This window comes from Nicotiana tabacum, chromosome 7, assembly GCF_000715075.1.
Source record: "Nicotiana tabacum cultivar K326 chromosome 7, ASM71507v2, whole genome shotgun sequence".
NCBI lineage: Eukaryota > Viridiplantae > Streptophyta > Magnoliopsida > Solanales > Solanaceae > Nicotiana > Nicotiana tabacum.
The window spans coordinates 164,221,538-164,233,955 of NC_134086.1; the positions used below are offsets into that span (position 1 = coordinate 164,221,538).

General features: G+C 38.8%; 1 protein-coding gene across 1 annotated transcript in view; it reads left to right on the forward strand.

The window, feature by feature from the left end:
* LOC107831617 (squalene monooxygenase SE1-like) overlaps positions 1-12,418 on the forward strand; it is a 59,138-nt gene that overhangs the window by 37,554 nt on the left and 9,166 nt on the right. Inside the window, exon 5 of the mRNA XM_016659403.2 lies at positions 7,936-8,154. Coding sequence (XP_016514889.1) covers positions 7,936-8,154 — 219 coding nt within the window. The remainder of the gene's footprint in view (positions 1-7,935; positions 8,155-12,418) is intronic.

Below are 12,418 nucleotides of genomic sequence, written 5' to 3' on the forward strand. Positions count from 1 at the left end.
ATCGGACTACTATAGTCTTTATAATCAAGTGAGTATTTGCTCGAACTCGAAGTAGGACGACCCATAGGTTTTAGTTGAGTGAGGATGATTTCTCAAACTCAAAAATGGCCCTTAGGCTATTGAATTAGGCCGATATGGCCTTAAAAGAATGGCTTTTCTCCCTTTTTGGCTAAAAACGTTAATCATAAAAATTTGTTTGTGCCTTAGCACGAGATAAATCTGTTAGGGTTTTTGGGGGTTAGAGTTATCAAAACCCTTTGCTTTGTTACGCCTTAGCGTAAAATGATTTTGTTCGGGAGTTCAAATGATTTGGTACCCCTTAGGGTTTTTCGGGGGTTAATATGATCGAAACCCTTTGTAAATTTACCGAGGGTAGCCTTTTAAACTAGTTTTATGAAGATATTTGAAGGTCTATTTTGTTACGGAATTCGGACGTCTCCGAACCGTGTTAGTTTGGCTATAGCCATTAACTTGGGATTTGCCTCTTGGGCTTGCTTCTCGATTATGCTTCGAACTTGTTCGAAGTGTCAGTCCCAAGTAGGGCGGTCGTGGCCTATAAGTCGAGGGATGCCCTTTTAAGGTCTTATGATCTCGAGATATTAGTAATTCGAACATGTCGATTTTTTGTACGGGAGTCCCAAAGTAGCTCGGCCTTCGAGCCAGTTTTCGCAATAGATCATAAGTACAAAATCGTGAAGTAAAATTTTCTAAGACACGAAATATTTGGCAAAGAAAAATACTTCTCTTCATATATTATACGTATGTACATGTTTGCTTTTTAGGGCTCGAATAATCTATATGGGCACGGTTTGTTTGACCGTTTGACCCTTACAAAATTTTACCTATCGAGACCCATTTGACACAAAGTATCCTCCTTGTAATGAAGTTGATATCTGAGGGTGATGCCCCCCAGTATTCGAGGTTGATTGCGAAGAAACCTCAGATGCAGTTGAATTGTCCCCAGGTAGCACAAATAATTGTTGCCTCATTAAAAACATCACCGAAAAAACCCATTTGGGACAAAAACCGATCTAAGGGAAAAGAGTGCAATGCGTGCTTTAAAACCTAAGGTATTTGTGTTGAAGAATTTCTCGATGCCTTCGATCGAACACCTATAGATGGTTAGTATAAAATATAAATGAAAAATGTAGAAGGTTGTACCTTTAGCAGTAATATCGTTTGAGAAGTGATACATTTCAATTGTTTGGTAACTGCTCGCCGTCCATTGTGCCAAGTTTGTAGGACCATTTTCCCACGATATTGAGGACCCGATACGGTCCCTCCAAGTTCGGATCGAGATTTCCCTCATTTGGGTCTCGAGTGTTGATGGTGACCTTTCTTAGAACTAAGTCCCCGATTTTGAAAAAGATTGGCTTTTCGATTGTAATATCTTTCAATTTGCTGTTTCTGGGAGGCCATTCGAATGAGGGCAGCCTCCCGTCTTTCATCAAGTAATTCGAGGTTCGTATTCATAGCCTTGTGATTAGATTCTTCCATTGTATACCGAAACCTGAAGCTAGGTTCCCCGACTTCGACCAGAATCAGAGCTTCGACACCATAGACCAAAGAAAATGGTGTCACCCCCGTAATGGATTTCAATGTTGTTCGATATGCCCAAAGGACCTAGGGTAATATTTCTCTCCATTTTCCTTTAGCGTTGTTCAATCTTTTCTTGAGGTTTTGTATGACGGTCTTGTTCGTCGATTCGGCTTGTCTATTACCACAAGGATGATATGGTATTGATAGAATCTTTTTTATTTTGTGGTCTTCGAAAAACTTTGTCACTTTGCTTCCGACGAATTGCTTTCTATTGTCGCATACGATTTTTGCGGGCATCCCGAATAGGCATATAATATTGTCTCAAACGAAGTCTATGACTTCTTTCTCTTTGACTTTCTCGAAGGCCTTTTCTTCAACCCATTTAGAAAAATAATCATTCATAAATAAAATGAATTTAGCTTTAGCTAGGGCCGATGGTAGAGGGCCGGCGATATCCATCCCCCATTTCATGAACGACCATAGGGATAGAACTGAGTAAAGTTGCTCCACAGGCTAGTGGATCATCGGCACATACCTTTGACATTTGTTGCATTTTCGAACAAATTCTTTAGTGTCTTTTTCCATATCGGCCCAATAGCATCCTGCTCTGATGATTTTGTGAGCCAACGACTTGGTACTGAAATGGTTTTCGCAATTGCCCTCGTGAATTTCTTATAGAACGTAATCGGTGTCTCCTGGTTCCAAACATTTTGCTAATGGACCATCGAACGTTCTCCTATACAGTGTTCCATCCTCAGCCAAAGTGAATCATGTGGCCTTAGTGCGTAGAGTCCTTGATTCTTTAGGATCCGATGGAAGCTTCCCGTTCTTAAAGTATTCGATGTACTTATTCCTCCAATCCTAGGTTATACTTGTGGAATTTATATCAGCTTGTCCTTCTTCGATTACTGACCTTGAAAATTGTACGACAGTCCCCAAGCCAAGCTCATCACCCTCGATTGACGACCCCAAATTTGCAAGGGCGTCGGCCTCATTATTTTGTTCTCGAGGTACGTGTTGTAGCGTCCATTCTTTGAATTGATGTAGAGACACTTGTAATTTATCTAAGTACCTCTGCATCCGATCTTCTCGAACCTCGAAAGTTCTGTTGACTTGATTTACCACAAGTTGGGAGTCACACTTGGCCTCGATGACTTCCGCTCCCAAGCTCTTAGCTAGCTCGAGACTTGCAATCATGGCCTCATACTCGGCCTCATTGTTAGTCAATTTTGAAGTTTTTATAGATTGCCTAATTGTATTTCCTGTGGGTGGCTTCAAAACGATGCCCAACCCGAACCCTTTCACGTTTGAAGGCGCCGTCTGTGAAGAGGGTTCAAACCCCCGAAGATGTACCCAATTTTAATAATAATTCCTTTTCGACTTCGGGTATGAGGGATGGCATGAAGTTGGCCACGAAGTCTGCCAAGATTTCAGACTTGATGGTTGTTCGGGGTTGATACTCGATATCGTACCCGCTGATCTTGATGGCCCATTTGGCCAATCGGCCCGAGAGTTCAGGCTTGTGCAAAATGTTTTGAAGGGGATAGATGGTTACATCACAAATAGAGTGATACTGAAAATATGGTTTTAATTTCCTAGAGGCGCTTATTAAAGCAAGTGCTAATTTTTCGAAGTGTGGGTACCGGGTTTTGACTTCTCCAAAAGTCCTACTAATATAATAGACAAGAAATTACGTACCTTGTTCTTCTCAAACTAAGACTCCACTTACCGTTATCTCCGAGACTGCTAAGTATAATTAAAGTTGCTCGTCCGTCTTTGGGGTGTGAAGCAACGGCGGGCTCGACAGGTATCGCTTGAATTCCTCTAAGGCCTGTTTACATTCTGGGGTCCAAGCAAAATTTCTTTTTTTCTTAAGCAAGGAGAAGAACCGATGGCTCCTATCTGAGGACCTTGAGATAAATCGACCCAAAGCAGTTATGTGTCCTGTTAACCTTTGTACAACTTTGACATTATCAACAACTGTGATGTCTTCGATGGCCTTGGTTTTATCGGGGTTGATTTCGATCCCCCGATTTGATACCATAAAGCCGAGGAACTTCCCCGAGCCGACCCCGAATGCACATTTCTCCGGGTTAAGCTTTATGTTGTACTTTCTCAGTATGTCAAAGATCTCCTGTAAATGTTTCAAATGGTCCTCTGCTCGCAGGGACTTAATAAGTATATCATTAATATAAACCTCCATTGATTTACCTATTTGTTCTTCGAACATTCGATTTACTAGGCGTTGATAAGTAGCACTAGCATTTTTTAGTCTGAATGGCATTACATTATAGCAGTAGATGACGTATTTAGTGATAAACGAAGTCTTTTTCTGATCCTCCGGGTTTATTTGTATTTGATTGTACCTGTAGTAGGCATCGAGAAAACTAAGGATCTCGTGGTCGGCTGTGGCATCGATCATGCGATCGATATTCGGTAAAAGAAAAGAATCTTTAGGACATGCCTTATTTAAATCTTTGTAGTCTACGCACATTCAAAGTTTATTCCCATTTTTAAGGACTACGACTACGTTTTCTAGCCACTCGGGATATTTTACTTTCCGAATGGATCCTATTTTGAGAAGTTTTGTTACCTCATCCTTGATGAATGTATGTTTTAACTCGGACTGGGGTCTTCTTTTTTGCCTTACCGGGCAGAACTTCGGGTCCAAGCTTAATCGATGAGAGGTAATCTCCGGTGGGATCCCTGTCATGTCAAGGTGGGACCAAGCAAAACAATCTATATCTTTTATAAGGAATTTAATGAGTTTTTCCCTAAGCTCGGGGGTTAATACCGTGCCCAAGTATACCTTTCGATCGGGCAGATGCTCGATCAGTATGATTTGATCTAGCTCTTCGACCGTCGACTTCGTTGCATCTGAATCATCGGGGATCACGAACGTTCGAGGTATCATATAATCATCATCCTCAAAAATTTCCCGCTCCTCTGATTGGGCCGAGGTCGATGACTGTGGTTGATATTTGACTTCTTGTTTTCCTTTTGACTCCGATTTCTTTGTCAATGAAAGTGTTGATACCAGTATCGTTGATTGCAAACATCTCTCTGGCAGCGGGTTGCTCACCGTACACCGTTTTGACTCCTTCCGAAGTTGGGAACTTCAGAACTTGATGATGCGTTGAAGGTACCGCTCTCATATTATGTATCCAAGGCCTTCCGAGCAGTACGTTGTACCTCATGTCACCCTCGATCACATGGAAATTTGTATCTTGGATCGTTCCAGCTACATTTACTGGCAAAATGATCTCTCCTTTGGTGGTCTCACTCGCCATATTGAAACCGTTAAGTACCCGAGCAGCGGGTATGATCTGATCTTGGAGGTCGAGTCGCTCTATGACCCTTGATCGAATAATATTTGCTAAGCTACCTAGATCAATCAATACATGTTTAACATGAATTTTATTCATAAGAATTGATATTACCAGTGCGTCGTTGTGAGGTCGATCCCTTCCATGTCTTCGTCGCTAAAAGACAAGTTATCTTCTGGTAAGTAGTTCCGAGTTCGCTTTTCTCTAGTGATTGTCACTTTGGTGCATTTGAACATTGGTCCTTGAGGGATATCGATCCCGCCAACAATCATGTGAATTACGTGTTGTGGTTCCTCCTGCTCGTTCTACCTATTCGAGTCTCTGTTTTTGAAGTGGTTCTTGGCCCGATCACTTAAGCATTCTCGAAGGTGACCCTCATCGAATAAACGGGTTACCTTCTCCCTCAACTGTCTGCAATATTCGGTTCTATGACCATGGGTACCATGGTATTTGCACATTTGATTGGAGTTCCTTTGAGGTGGATCGGTCTGCAAGGGTCTAGGCCATCTAGTATCCTTAATCCGACCAATGGCTAATATGATACCTGATGCATCGACGCTGAAGTTATATTCTAACAGTCGAGTGCCTCTTTGGATTCAGTATCCCTATCGAAACTGCTCTTACTCATGAGACCTCGAGAACTCTATACCCGATCATTCCTTTTGTCATTCCAAATGGGGTTGCATTCGTGCCCGCTATTTTTTCGATCTCCACTGTATGGCTAATATATGTCTTTGTTCAATCGGGGTTCCCCATCGATGTCTTTTTTGACTTTATCTGTGGATATGTTGTGATAAATCGAACCAATCGGAGCCCCAATTGATCATCTTTGACCCTAATTTTTATTGATACCGATTATGTACATCGGCTCGAGTGACAGCTACATATTCGATCAAATATTGCTTCAGTTGTTGTTAAGCTATGGAACTCTAAGTATTAAGACCTTGTGTAAAAGCTTGAACAGCTCAGTCATCAGTGACTGGAGGCAAATCCATTCTCTCCGTTTGGAACCGAGATACGAATTCTCTGAGCATCTCGTTGTCCTTTTGTCTTACCTTGAAAAGGCCCGATTTTCATGTTGCAACTTTGATGGCTCCGGCGTGGGCTTTCACAAATGAATCTGCCAACATAGCAAACGAATCAATAGAGTTGGGTGGTAAGTTATGATACCATATCACGGCACCCTTTGATAAGGTTTCTCCAAACTTTTTCAACAGAACAGATTCAATCTCATCATCTTCTAAGTCATTCCCTTATATTGCACATGTGTAAGAAGTAACATGCTCATTAGGGTCGGTGGTTCCATTGTACTTGGGAATTTCTGACATACAGAATTTTTTTAGGATAGGCTTCGGTGTCGCACTCGGCGGGAAAGGCTTCTGCATGAACTTCTTCGAATCCAAACCCTTTAGAATGGGGGTGCCCCCGATATTTGGTCAAATCGCGAATTGTACGTTTCTACCTTTTGTCATTAGCCTCAATTTTCTTTTCACCTGATTCGATTCGCTTAGTGAGCTCCTCGAGCATTTTCATGATGGCGGGATTAGTCCCCGATTTATTGGCGTTTGATTTCTCCGGTACAGGTTCGATTCTATGAATAACTTCTTGTGATGTTTCGAGCTCCATTCTGCTTGGAGCACGATTCTGATTTTGGAGTTGCGTTATCGCAGCTTGTTGAGTCTACAACATTTCAAATATCATAATTCTGCCTTTTTTACCACACTGTGCATTCTGATCGGCTACTCAAACATCTCTGCGAATGTTATTTTCAAGGTCGACACCTGAATTCCCTTAATAGCAACACGGGAACCGACGTCAATTGGGGTAACGACTTGTGGTCCATCGGGGTTTACTGGAGGTTCTCCATTTCTCGGGGCGACTACATTCTCGTTTCGCCCTTTAGACCAAGGCCGTTATTTGCATGTGTGGGTGCTACTTGAGAATTCGACATGTTGATCCTGAAATCAAAGATACTTACAAGAACAAGCGTAAAGCAATGTGTGTTATGAAAGATTAATACTAGGCAATTACTTTTATCCTTGGCCCCACGGTGAGCGCCAAACTGTTTACCCTAAAAATTGGATAATAATTAAACTTATAATGTGATTTTAAGGATAAGTGATTTCACCTAATATCAATTGATAAACGTAAAGATTAGTAATGTAAATTGATAATTAAATAAAGTAAACCAGTGTTTGAACAGAATCCAGCCCTCGAGCTTGAATACCCTCAAGCTAGTTTGTGCAAGAACAGTTAAAATGTAACAAATTGATGAATAAGAGAGTGTAAACTAAAGAGAGAATATTCTATTGCTTTGATCCGCGTGAATGTAAAGTGTTTACAAATGATGGTGACTCCTCTTTATATAGTAGAGGGGTCCTAATTATGGTATAACTCAAATTATAGAAGGAAATCACATGATTAGCTAATTAACCACCTTTGATTTGATCTGTTCCAAAATCCCGTCGTGATCTTCGACCAGTCACAGATATCTCGCTTTCCCATTATTGTGCTTCACTCGGAGTCTGCCTTGTTTTATTTTGATCGATGCCGGCTTCGACCTCGATAGGTACTTCGATTCTCGAACACAGTACCTTGCCTTCGTCACTTTGATCCGCTCTACTTAGAGGCTAACCCTCGAAGCAATTCCCTGGTTTCGATTAAATAGCAAAACCGGGTAGGCCCGATTTTAACCGCATACAATTGCATATCTGACATCATAAAAATATTTACTTGTAGATATTCTTTGAATGACCTGATAGTATAAAATATTAACTATGTATATAACTTAAACTCCTTCTTCTTATTGTCTCTAAAATTTAAAAAATATATTTCCCACAAGGGTTGGCTGAGTGGTTTCCACATAGGAGACCTGGGATCAATTCTCCTTACTAGTAGTCTCCTCAGTCAAAGCTCGTCACATCGAGCTTGCTAGTGCGGTTTACATCATCTCTTGTGTGGTTTGCGACCTATTGCATATACCCGGTGCAAGCCCAAAGGATAGCGGCTATGGATTTTTCTAGAAATTTTTCAAAAAAAAATAACAAATATTTTGTTTTGTTAATTGTAGATGGATATCCCTTCTACTTATGTTGGATTAATTCTAAAAGATTGTCAACTCCCATATGCAAACCACGGAGTTCTTGTCATGTCAGACCCATCACCAGTAACATTTTATCCAATCAGCAGCACTGAGATTCGTTGTCTGGTTCTTATTGCTGGTCAAAAAGTACCTTCCATCGCTAATGGAGAAATGGTCAATTATTTGAAGAATGTGGTCGCTTCTCAGGTATGTATCTCTAATGAATTTTAAGTTAAATATAGATGTATAAAAACTATTTACAAAATGAAGCATTAATTTTATATCCACCAATAGTTTTACCATTTCAACTCTGCATTTCTCTCATTAATAATCCATGTCAATAAATACTTACTCGCACCCGGTATTTTTATCTAATCATGATTAAGTGATAAAAAGTTTATATACAAGACAAATGTCAAGCATTCATTTGTTTGGTGTAAATACCAGGTGCGAGTAAATTTTTACCATCTCTGTCTCCATACTCATTCAATTCATACCTCCATTTTTCTAAGAGATTATTACTTATTACTCTTAGGGGTACACAAATCAAACCGGAAAACTGCACCAAACCGAAAAGTTAAACCAAACCGATTAAAAAATCCCACTTGGTTTGGTTTGATTTGATTTGGTATTGAGTAAAAAAATCGAACCAAACCGACATATAAATATATAATTTTTATATATTCTTTTAAGATTTAATATAGAATTTTCTTTAAAAAAATATCTAAAAATATTTGAGATTCTCTTACGGAGTATAATATTTAATGAAAATATGACGTGCTCCATATTTATTACCTTAAATAATTGGTGTATGATCACTCTCTTATCAAGTGTTACTGAAATGAGTCAATCACTTTGTTCTTCCATATTCATATGTCAAGATCTATTAAATTCTTATATCTTTTTCGAATTTGAAATGATTATTATTATTTAGGTATCCTATTAATTTTTATTTTTAATTACTAAATTTGGTTAACTTTGAAAGTGTATATTAACAAAAAATTATTGTCAAATGATTGAAAAAATAACAACCATGTGTTACTAAGTAAATTCTCCCATAAGAATATTTAATAGATAATACATTTGTCAATTTTTTAAATTTTTACTAAACATATATTTACTCATAAAAAATTTAACAAAGTAAGATTGAAATAATATTTAAGTAACAAAAAACCCGAAAACCCCGCCAAAACCGAACCAATCCAAACCGATATTGTATTGGTGAAAAAATAATAATACACATGGAGTTACATTTAGTTGATAGGGCATAATACGTGGAACAATGAAAAGAAGACAGCTGGAATATTACAATTAAAAGATGTATGAGTTACAAGAGGTGCAAGCAAATCACCCACGAGACGAAAATGACACATACGCTCAAGCCTAAATTAGTCAATGAAGAGACATAGACGGAATGAATCAAGATAGTAAAAAGGAAAGATTCATGAACCTTCAAATAATAAGGAGGGAGAATCAGAATCGTTACAAAATCTTCATGAACAATTACGATTATCAATTATAACGGGTCATTAATACCATTAATGCTCATAATAATTTATCCATTAATGGAAGAAAACGTTATATTTATAAACATCTATATAAGAGAAGAGGTTTTCACTTATAAAAGATATCTAAGATAATATTGGAATATACTCTTTACTTTTTTGCCTTCTCAAACTTCTCTACTTTGACTTTGCAATCAATTATTTCTTTAGTTGTTTTTGTTATTTTCCTTTGATATCATTGAGAAAGTGAAGCAGAACTTGGTTATCAGAATCCCGTTTTCTTCTAAGACTAAACTTTGACCGAAAGATATATTTTTTGGTTAAATAAATTGGTTCCGTTACAGGAAAACTGATAATCTTTTCACTTTCCAATTCACTTTTCTATCAAACAATCATGTCAACTGCCAACGACACCATCTGAACCAACATAACCAACATAAGAGAGGAACTCCAATCCCTTTACCTCAAAATTATCCTCGACAGTCCCGGGAGGGCACATCTCAAAGATCAACATCACATACGAATGATCAACAATGCATTAAAATAACTAATTGCGGAACACGTCAACAATGCTCCTCAAGATTTTGTCAGTGGATTGCCAACTGTACCACCAACTCCACCTCCAAACAACACTGCAACTATAGAAACCCGCATTCGGGACTTGCTAATTTGGGAAGCGGAGAAACTCCCAGCGAATCTCATGATGGAAATAGCGCAAGGAGCAGAATGATCGCATAGAACAAATTCCTGGTGTGCTACCCATGATTAAAGGAGTAGATATTGACAAATATTCACAATAGCCCTAGAAGCCAAGTGCAGCTCCCTTGCCGATTCCAAAGAAATTTAAAATGCCCGATATTCCAAAGTATGATGGAACAACTGACCCACGAGATCATGTAACTGCGTTTACAACTGGCGTGAAGAGCAATGATTTAACTAAGCAAGAAATTGAGTCAGTGCTGGTCAAAAAATTTAGCGAAACGCTCATGAAAGGAGCACTAACATGGTTTTAACTTTTACTAGAAAATTCTATTAATTCTTTTGTTGAGCTTGTAGATTCATTTATTAAAGCACATTTGGGAGCTCAAAAAATTGAGAAGAGGATGGAAGACATCTTCAAAATAAAACAAGGAGATACGGAGCTACTCAGGGAATTTGTAGATAGATTTCAACATGAAAGAATGTTGTTACCACGGGTACCTGATAATTGGGCAGCCATGGCGTTTGCAAGTAACTTAAATGAAAAAAGCTTAGAATCCACGATGAGACTCAAGGAAAGCTTATGAGAATTCCCTGCTACAACTTTGAATGATGTTTACAACAGATACAGTACGAAGCTGCGGATAGAAGAAGACACTATCACTCGGTCACGGAGTGATGAAAGAACAAGTTCGAGGCGACCGAAAACCAAAAAAAGGTCTGGTAAGAACAGGTATGAACCTTACATGGGACCTGCAGGATGAGATTCACGTTCTAAACAAGAAAATCCAAGGTATGGTTCTAGATCGAGGGATAAAGACGCGGGTTCATCATCCAAGTTCAAAAAAGAGCGAGATACGTGGGACAACAATGTTAATACTAAGGCAAAGATTGGTGATTACAGTTTCAATATCAGTATTTCTGAATCGGTAGTTGTTTTAAGAAGTATGAGAGATAAGGTGCGGTAGCCAAAAGAAATGAGATCAAACCATAACAGAAGAAATCCAAATTTTTGGTGCGAGTTTCATAATGAATACGGTCATAAAACAACAGATTGCAGACTGCTACAGGGTGAAATAGAGCATTTGTTAAAACAAGGTTATTTAACTGACTTGTTTAGTGAGAAAGTTAAGCAAGCGTATATGAAGAATAGACAAGAGCCTCCAACACCTCCATCACCAAAAAGGATGGTTAATGTGATAAGCGGAGGTGAAGAGGTCAATGGTGTGACATATACGGCTGCAAAAAAGACATCAAAAGTCACGGTTACCCACGGAAAGCGAGTTTGCCAAATTTTAAAGGAAAACGCTATAACATTTGATGATGTAGATGGCGTGATGATCCCTCACAATGATACACTGGTAATATCTTTACTCGTATATGATACTAATGTGAAATGAGTTTTGATTGATTCAGGTAGCTCCGTAAATATCATTATTCTGAGGTTGGTAACGAGATGCAAACTGATGACAAAATGGTACCCAAAGCACGTACCTTATCTGGATTCGACAATTCAAGCATTATTACAAAAGGAGAAATAATGCTTACCAGGAGTTGTCAAAGGCATGAAATTTCAAGTGATAGATACGGACATGGCGTATAATATGATTCTTGGCAGACCTTGGATTCATGATATGGATGTTGTTCCATCTACTTTACATCAAGTTATTAAGTTCCCTTCACAATGAGGGATTGGACAAATCCGTGGTGATCAACAGGCTTCCAGAAGTATCAATTCAGGGGCGAATTCGAGCATAGTGACCGATGGTGCAGACAAAAAATAGCAATTACAGAATTCAGTTAAGGACTTAGCAGCACAAACCTCAACTGAAGGTGGGAAATGGACGTGGATTCAAGGCCTGATTTCATTCAAGAACTAGAAGAGAATGAAAACATCAAAATAACAATAGAAAAACTCGAAGCCAGTGGTTCTGTTTATACATTGGCCAGACAGAAAAGTTTACATTGGAGCGAACTTGAGCCCAAAAATGAAAGGTAAGTTAACTGAATTCTTAAAGGCTAACGTGGATTGCTTTGCTTGGTCGCATTCAGATATGACAGGTATACCACCGAAGGTGATGACCCACAAACTAAATGAAGATCCATCACACCCACCTGTCAAACAGAAGAAAAGGAAGCAGGGATCCTTCAAAATCAGGTGATTTAGGATGAAGTACAAAAACTTTTAAAAATTGGATCCATACAAGAGGTAAAATATCCTAACTGGCTAGTTAATACTGTAATAGTACCAAAAAAGAATAGGAAGT